At 60.3% G+C, this 8,608-nt stretch overlaps 1 protein-coding gene across 1 annotated transcript in view; it reads left to right on the top strand.

The window, feature by feature from the left end:
* LOC137319521 (telomerase protein component 1-like) overlaps window positions 1-8,242 on the top strand; it is a gene marked incomplete at its 3' end in the record, with an annotated part of 31,226 nt that extends 22,984 nt beyond the window's left edge. The window contains exons 13-14 of the mRNA XM_067981654.1: window positions 4,073-4,285; window positions 7,964-8,242. Of these exons, the coding sequence (XP_067837755.1) occupies window positions 4,073-4,285; window positions 7,964-8,242 (492 nt within the window). The remainder of the gene's footprint in view (window positions 1-4,072; window positions 4,286-7,963) is intronic.
* Window positions 8,243-8,608: the final 366 nt, after the last annotated feature.

Consider the following 8,608-nt stretch of genomic DNA (forward strand, 5'->3'; position numbering starts at 1 on the left):
ATACAGGAGTGTGGGAGAGAGGGGTTAGAGGGACCTCCCCAGATACAGGAGTGTGAGAGAGGGGTTAGAGGGACCCCCCCAGATACAGGAGTGTGAGAGAGGGGTTAGAGGGACCTCCCAGATACAGGAGTGTGAGAGAGAGGGGTTAGAGGGACCTCCCCAGATACAGGAGTGTGAGAGAGGGGTTAGAGGGACCTCCCCAGATACAGGAGTGTGAGAGAGAGGGGTTAGAGGGATCTCCCCAGATACAGGAGTGTGGGAGAGAGAGGGGTTAGAGGGACCTCCCCAGATACAGGAGTGTGAGAGAGGGGTTAGAGGGACCTCCCCAGATACAGGAGTGTGAGAGAGGGGTTAGAGGGACCTCCCCAGATACAGGAGTGTGAGAGAGAGGGGTTAGAGGGACCTCCCCAGATACAGGAGTGTGAGAGAGGAGTTAGAGGGACCTCCCCAGATACAGGAGTGTGAGAGAGGGGTTAGAGGGACCTCCCCAGATACAGGAGAGTGAGAGAGAGGGGTTAGAGGGACCTCCCCAGATACAGGAGTGTGAGAGAGGGGTTAGAGGGACCTCCCCAGATACAGGAGTGTGAGAGAGGGGTTAGAGGGACCTCCCCAGATACAGGAGTGTGAGAGAGAGCGGTTCGAGGGACCTCCCCAGATACAGGAGTGTGAGAGAGGGGTTAGAGGGACCTCCCCAGATACAGGAGTGTGAGAGAGAGCGGTTCGAGGGACCTCCCCAGATACAGGAGTGTGAGAGAGAGGGGGAATAGAGGGACCTCCCCAGATACAGGAGTGTGAGAGAGAGCGGTTCGAGGGACCTCCCCAGATACAGGAGTGTGAGAGAGGGGTTAGAGGGACCTCCCCAGATACTGGAGTGTGAGAGAGGGGTTAGAGGGACCTCCCCAGATACAGGAGTGTGAGAGAGAGGGGTTAGAGGGACCTCCCCAGATACAGGAGAGGGGGTTGGAGGGACCTCCCCAGATACAGGAGAGTGGGGGAGAGGGGTTAGAGGGACCTCCCCAGATACAGGAGAGTGAGAGGGGGGTTAGAGGGACCTCCCCAGATACAGGAGAGTGAGAGGGGGGTTAGAGGGACCTCCCCAGATACAGGAGAGTGAGAGGGGGGTTAGAGGGACCTCCCCAGATACAGGAGTGTGAGAGAGAGGGGTTAGAGGGACCTCCCCAGATACAGGAATGTGAGAGAGCGGTTAGAGGGACCTCCCCAGAGACAGGAGAGTGAGAGAGGGGTTAGAGGGACCTCCCCAGATACTGGAGTGTGAGAGAGGGGTTAGAGGGACCTCCCCAGATACAGGAGTGTGTGAGAGAGGGGTTAGAGGAACCTCCCCAGATACAGGAGTGTGAGAGGGGGGTTAGAGGGACCTCCCCAGATACAGGAGTGTGAGAGAGGGGGTTAGAGGGACCTCCCCAGATGCAGGAATGTGAGAGAGCGGTTAGAGGGACCTCCCCAGATACAGGAGTGTGAGAGAGGGGTTAGAGGAACCTCCCCAGATACAGGAGTGTGTGAGAGAGGGGTTTGAGGGACCTCCCCAGATACAGGAGTGTGTGAGAGAGGGGTTAGAGGGATCTCCCCAGACACAGGAGTGTGAGAGGGGGGTTAGAGGGGCCTCCCCAGATACAGGAGTGTGAGAGAGAGGGGTTAGAGGGACCTCCCCAGATACAGGAGTGTGAGAGAGAGGGGTTAGAGGGACCTCCCCAGATACAGGAGTGTGGGAGAGAGAGGGGTTAGAGGGACCCCCCCAGATCCAGGAGTGTGGGAGAGAGAGGGGTTGGAGGGACCTCCCCAGATACAGGAGTGTGAGAGAGGGGTTAGAGGAACCTCCCCAGATACAGGAGTGTGAGAGAGGGGTTAGAGGGACCTCTCCAGATACAGGAATGTGGGAGAGGGGTTAGAGGGACCTCCCCAGATACAGGAGTGTGGGAGAGAGATGGGTTAGAGGGACCTCCCCAGATACAGGAGTGTGAGAGAGGGGTTAGAGGGACCTCCCCAGATACAGGAGTGTGTGAGAGAGAGGGGTTAGAGGAACCTCCCCAGATACAGGAGTGTGTGAGAGAGGGGTTAGAGGGACCTCCCCAGATACAGGAGTGTGGGAGAGAGAGGGGTTAGAGGGACCTCCCCAGATACAGGAGTGTGAGAGAGGGGGTTAGAGGAACCTCCCCAGATACAGGAGTGTGAGAGAGAGGGGTTAGAGGGACCTCCCCAGATACAGGAGTGTGAGAGAGGGGTGAGAGGGACCTCTCCAGATACAGGAGTGTGAGAGAGAGGGGGTTCGAGGGACCTCCCCAGATACAGGAGTGTGTGAGAGAGGGGTTAGAGGGACCTCCCCAGATACAGGAGTGTGGGAGAGAGAGGGGTTAGAGGGACCTCCCCAGATACAGGAGTGTGAGAGAGAGGGGTTAGAGGGACCCCCCCAGATACAGGAGTGTGGGAGAGAGAGGGGTTAGAGGGACCTCCCCAGATACAGGAGTGTGGGAGAGAGAGGGGTTAGAGGGACCTCCCCAGATACAGGAGTGTGGGAGAGAGAGGGGTTAGAGGGACCTCCCCAGATACAGGAGTGTGAGAGGGGGGTTAGAGGGACCTCCCCAGATACAGGAGTGTGTGAGAGGGGGGTTAGAGGGACCTCCCCAGATACAGGAGTGTGAGAGAGAGGGGTTAGAGGGACCTCCCCAGATACAGGAGTGTGTGAGAGGGGTGAGAGGGACCTCCCCAGATACAGGAGAGTGAGAGAGGGGTTAGAGGGACCTCCCCAGATACAGGAGTGTGTGAGAGGGGTGAGAGGGACCTCCCCAGATACAGGAGAGTGAGAGAGGGGGTTAGAGGGACCTCCCCAGATACAGGAGAGTGAGAGAGGGGTTAGAGGGACCTCCCCAGATACAGGAGTGTGTGAGAGGGGGTTAGAGGGACCTCCCCAGATACAGGAGTGAGAGAGGGGTTAGAGGGACCTCCCCAGATACAGGAGTGTGTGAGAGGGGGTTAGAGGGACCTCCCCAGATACAGGAGTGTGTGAGAGGGGTGAGAGGGACCTCCCCAGATACAGGAGAGTGAGAGAGGGGGTTAGAGGGACCTCCCCAGATACAGGAGAGTGAGAGAGGGGTTAGAGGGACCTCCCCAGATACAGGAGTGTGTGAGAGGGGTGAGAGGGGCCTCCCCAGATACAGGAGTGTTCCCGCTGATCACCCTCCCATCTCCTCCATTTCTAAATCTCCCTCCAACAAGCTCCTGTTCCTCCTCATCAGCTCGTAACTCTCCACAAAGCCCCAAGTCGATGCAAGGCCGGGATCTTTCCGTACTCCTCCATGTGAAGCTGTCAGCAGAACATTCCATCCTTGGCCCTCCATCTGGGGACCAGGCCTTGATGGCCCCCCCCTCAATCTTCTTGCGCCATCGAGAGCCATCTGATCGCTTCGGAGGGGATGAAGGCGGCCCTTCAGCCCAGTCCGATGATCTCCCAACAGGGAACTTCTCCCCCCTACTTTGGGCGTCCAATCGAGCAGTCGGACCAGGCCTGCGTTTGAGCTCTCCCCTCGGGACTGCACTGGCCAAGAGCGGGGAGCGAGACAGACTCTGGGATTCCTGCGGACTCGTTCGCTGCTGAGGCCCCCGCACGGAGCAGGGGAAACTAGGGTCCACCCAACCCTGGTCTGTCATGAGTGGGCTCATCCCAGTCGGCGGGGGGGTGGGGGTGGTGGGCGGTCAGTGGGGGGACTGTCTACAATTGGGCCACAGCCCCCTCCTGGGGTGGTGGGGTGGGGTCGGGAGGGGTGCCGTCAGATCGCGATGCAGTTCTTCCTGTCGGAAAGTCCCTGCGGATCGGGTGGGCTGTGAGGCCTTCTGTGGTCGAATAGCCCCGGCAGCTCTGGGATTACCCGTGAAGGGACGGGCTTGTGGGTGAGGTGGGGGATGAGGGCGACACGTGGAACCCGTTCCCCAGTGTGAGGGTGGGGGAGGAGTCCTGTCCCCCAGCGTGACGGGGCGGGGCGGGGGGCTTGGTCGCTGGGAGATCCCGGGCAGCGTCGCTGACCCCTCTTCTCTCTCTCTCTCTCGCCCCCCCCACCAGGTCCTGCGCGGACACCCGTCCTCGGTCCGAGCCCTGGCCTATGCCCCGTCTGGAGACTACCTCGCCTCCGCCTCGCTGCTGGGAGACGTGCGCCTCTGGTCAGCCGCCACCGGGACTGCGGCCGGCGTTTACCAGGCCCACCGGGGCTCCGTCACCGCGCTGCGGTTCATCGCGGGCGGCCGCCGTCTGCTCACCACCGGAGAGGACCACCAGGTAGGCCGATTAAACCCAGCGGAGCCCGGACTCAGCCGGGGGCAGACCACACCGATGGGTCGCTCGACCCCTTCCAACGACGGAGGTTCGGCCAGCTCCGTTCATAAACGGCGCTGGTCACCACCTCAGGACGTCCCAAAGTCCATCACAGCCGATGAGGTCCGTCTTCGATTGAAGTGCAGTCACCGTTGTGATGTAGCAAACGCAGCAGATAATTTGCGCACAGCAAGAGCCCACAATCAGCAATGTGATAAATGACCAGCTCATCTGTTTTTTTTTTAGTGACGTCGGTTTGAGGGATAAATATCGGCCCCAGGACACCGGGGAGAACTCCCCCCTCCTGCTCTTCTTCCAATAGCGGCCGTGGAATCTTTTACGTCCCACCTGAGAGGGGCAGACGGGGGGCCCCTCGGTTTAACGTCTCGTCCGAAAGACGGCACCTCCGACAGTGCGGCGCTCCCTCAGTCCCGGCCCTCCGACGGCGCGGCGCTCCCTCAGTACCGCCCCTCCGACAGTGCTGCGCTCCCTCAGTACCGCCCCTCCGACAGTGCGGCGCTCCCTCAGTACTGACCCTCCGACAGTGCGGCGCTCCCTCAGTACTGACCCTCCGACAGTGCGGCGCTCCCTCAGTACCGCCCCTCCGACAGTGCGGCGCTCCCTCAGTACCGACCCTCCGACAGTGCGGCGCTCCCTCAGTACCGCCCCTCCGACAGTGCGGCGCTCCCTCAGTACCGCCCCTCCGACAGTGCGGCGCTCCCTCAGTACCGCCCCTCCGACAGTGCGGCGCTCCCTCAGTACCGCCCCTCCGACAGTGCGGCGCTCCCTCAGTACCGCCCCTCCGACAGTGCGGCGCTCCCTCAGTACCGACCCTCCGACAGTGCGGCGCTCCCTCAGTCCTGACCCTCCGACAGTGCGGCGCTCCCTCAGCACCGACCCTCCGACAGTGCGGCGCTCCCTCAGTACCGCCCCTCCGACGGCGCGGCGCTCCCTCAGTACCGCCCCTCCGACGGCGCGGCGCTCCCTCAGTACCGCCCCTCCGACGGCGCGGCGCTCCCTCAGTACCGCCCCTCCGACGGTGCGGCGCTCCCTCAGTACCGACCCTCCGACAGTGCGGCGCTCCCTCAGTACCGCCCCTCCGACAGTGCGGCGCTCCCTCAGTACCGCCCCTCCGACGGTGCGGCGCTCCCTCAGTACCGCCCCTCCGACGGTGCGGCGCTCCCTCAGTACCGCCCCTCCGACGGTGCGGCGCTCCCTCAGTACCGCCCCTCCGACGGTGCGGCGCTCCCTCAGTACCGCCCCTCCGACGGTGCGGCGCTCCCTCAGTACCGACCCTCCGACGGTGCGGCGCTCCCTCAGTACCGACCCTCCGACGGTGCGGCGCTCCCTCAGTACCGACCCTCCGACAGTGCGGCGCTCCCTCAGTACCGCCCCTCCGACAGTGCGGCGCTCCCTCAGTACCGCCCCTCCGACGGTGCGGCGCTCCCTCAGTACCGCCCCTCCGACAGTGCGGCGCTCCCTCAGTACCGACCCTCCGACAGTGCGGCGCTCCCTCGGTCCCGCCCCTCCGACAGTGCGGCGCTCCCTCAGTACTGCCCCTCCGACAGTGCGGCGCTCCCTCAGTACCGACCCTCCGACAGTGCGGCGTTCCCTCGGGGCACCGAGGGGGGCGTCGGCCCTGGATTACGGGGCTCAGATCTCTGGAGTTGCATTGGAACCGATTGACCTTCTCAACTGTGACCCAGAGGGTGAAAGGTCAGAGAGAGGCGACCTTTATCCCCTTCTGTCTGGCTGCATTTTGACCCGAGCTTTTCGGTCAAGCCTGCCCCACACTCAGGATGCCGGGAGCATCAGGACCAGACACTTCCTCCCTCCCCTCCCCCTGCCCCCGGCCACCATGTAATCTCCCGGGAGAGGCGGGAAAAAAGAGAAAAAGGAACGCAGGGCCAAAATGGGAAAAACTATTCTCTCAAATTCCTCCCCACCCCCCTGAGGCAATGGAAACCAGCCCAGGAGACCATATTGACCGCACTCATGTTGACTGGTGAATCGCTTACCGTTTAGAAGATGCGATCTCTGCCCCGGCCAAGAAGTGGCCCATCTCCCTCTGGAAGGCGGGCGGAGAGTCAGCGCACAGACCGCACCGGCCGGCAACGTATCCCAGAGAACCCCCGCTCTCTGGGAATAGGAGAACCCCCCCCGAGATCCAGCCTGCTCCGACTCTCTTGACTCGTTTCGATGCAAGACCCCTGGACCCCCCCCCCAAACTGCAATGATCGATCGATCGATCTCCAGGCCGTTCCCCCTCTCCCGTTATCTTAGCTGCCTCTGTCTGGTATCTCGAAGCCCCCTCTCCAGTCAATGGACCCAGCACTTTAGTTGTTAACCGAGGCTCAGTTGGGGGGCCGGTGGGGGGGGGGGTCTCGCTCTCGCCCCTCCGAGTCAGACGGTTCGTGGGTTCGAGTCCCCGCTCCAGAGACTCGAGCTCCATAACCCAGGGCCGACACTCCATCCCCCTGCCCCTGCCCCGGCGCCAGTAACTTTGCTGTTTGTGGGATCTTGCTGTGCGCGGATTGGCTGCCACGTTGCCTACACTACAACCTCAGAAGGACTTTATTGGTGGTAAAGAGCTCTGGGACGTCCTGAGGTCACGAAAGGTCTGTCACACTGCAGTTGTGTATGTTAAAACCCATTTGCCCGTTGTTTGGCACCGTCCCCCAATGCATCGCGATCCTTGTGCAGAAAATTCCACTCCCCGACATTAGACTCAGCAATGAGGGGACTGTGGTAATTTCTGGATGGCTTAAGTAAGATGGGCCAAATGGCCTCGCTCATTCGTACCAAGAACTTACATGGATGCAGCACCTTTTAATAGAAACGTAGAAAATAGGAGCAAGAGTTGGCCCTTCGGGCCTGCTCCGCCATTCAAAAAGATCATGGCTGATCGTCTAACTCAGTGCCCTGTTCCCGCTTTTTCTCCATATCCCTTGATCCCTTTGGCATTAAGAAATATATCTACCTCCTTCTTGAATGACTTGCCTCCACTGCCTTCTGTGGTAGAGAATTCCACAGGTTCACCACCCTCTGAGTGAAGAAATTTCTCCTCATCTCGGTTCTAAATGGCCTACCCCGTATCCCGAGACTGTGACCCCTGGTTCTGGACTCCCCAGCCATCGGGAACATCCTCCCTGCATCTAGTCTGTCTCGTCCTGTTCGAATTTTATATGTTTGGATGAGATCCCCTCTCATTCTTCTAAACTCGAGTGAATATAGGACGAGTCGACCCAATCTCTCCTCATCCGTCAGTTCTGCCATCCCAGGAATCAGTCTCGTTGCACTCCCTCCATGGTGAGGACATCCTTCCTCAGATAAGGAGACCAAAACTGCACACAATACTCCAGGTGTGGTCTCACCAAGGCCCTGTATAACTGCAGTAAGACATCCCTTGCTCCTGTACTCAAATCCTCTTGCAATGAAGGCCAACATACCATTTGCCTTCCCAACTGCTTGCTGCACCTGAATGCTCACTTTCAACGACTGGTGTACAAGGACACCCAGGCCTCGTTGCACCTCCCCTTTTCCCAATCTACCACCATTCAGGTAGGGACAGGAAGTGGGGGATCGAAGGGGAGGGGAGTTTTGGGAGGGATAAATTGAAGCCCCCAAACTGTTGTTTTCCAGGTTCGGATCTGGTCCGGGACTCTGGGACGAGCCTGTGGAGAGTACAGTACGGACGAGCCCTCCGCTGCCCTGTGCGTATCGGTCAGTGAGAATGGTGTGCTGATGGCTGTCGGTTACCATAGCAACCAGGTGAAGATCTTCCACCTTGAAACAGGTTGGTGTTACAGGAAGGCCTCCTCACCAGTACTGGGATCTGGGGGTCAGATCCAACCCCAGACAGAGGGAGATGAAGGTCTCCGCTCTCTAGCTGATGGGGGACATGACCGGGTCGGGCCGTGGGTCAGACACTGACCTTTCACCCTCTGAGACCTGGGGGTCAAATCAAACCCCAGACAGGGTGGGTGTGGGTGAGAAAAATCTTGAGACGGCGGGTCGGTGACTAGGTGGGTGGGATTGCAGGAGATGGTGAGAGGGTGGGTGGGATTGGAGGAGATGGTGAGAGGGTGGGTGGGATTGGAGGAGATGGTGGGTGGGATTGGAGGAGATGGTGAGAGGGTGGGTGGGATTGGAGGAGATGGTGAGAAGGTGGGTGGGATTGGAGGAGATGGTGAGAGGGTGGGTGGGATTGGAGGAGATGGTGAGAAGGTGGGTGGGATTGGAGGAGATGGTGAGTGGGTGGGTGGGATTGGAGGAGATGGTGAGAGG

Source organism: Heptranchias perlo, unplaced genomic scaffold, assembly GCF_035084215.1.
Source record: "Heptranchias perlo isolate sHepPer1 unplaced genomic scaffold, sHepPer1.hap1 HAP1_SCAFFOLD_855, whole genome shotgun sequence".
NCBI lineage: Eukaryota > Metazoa > Chordata > Chondrichthyes > Hexanchiformes > Hexanchidae > Heptranchias > Heptranchias perlo.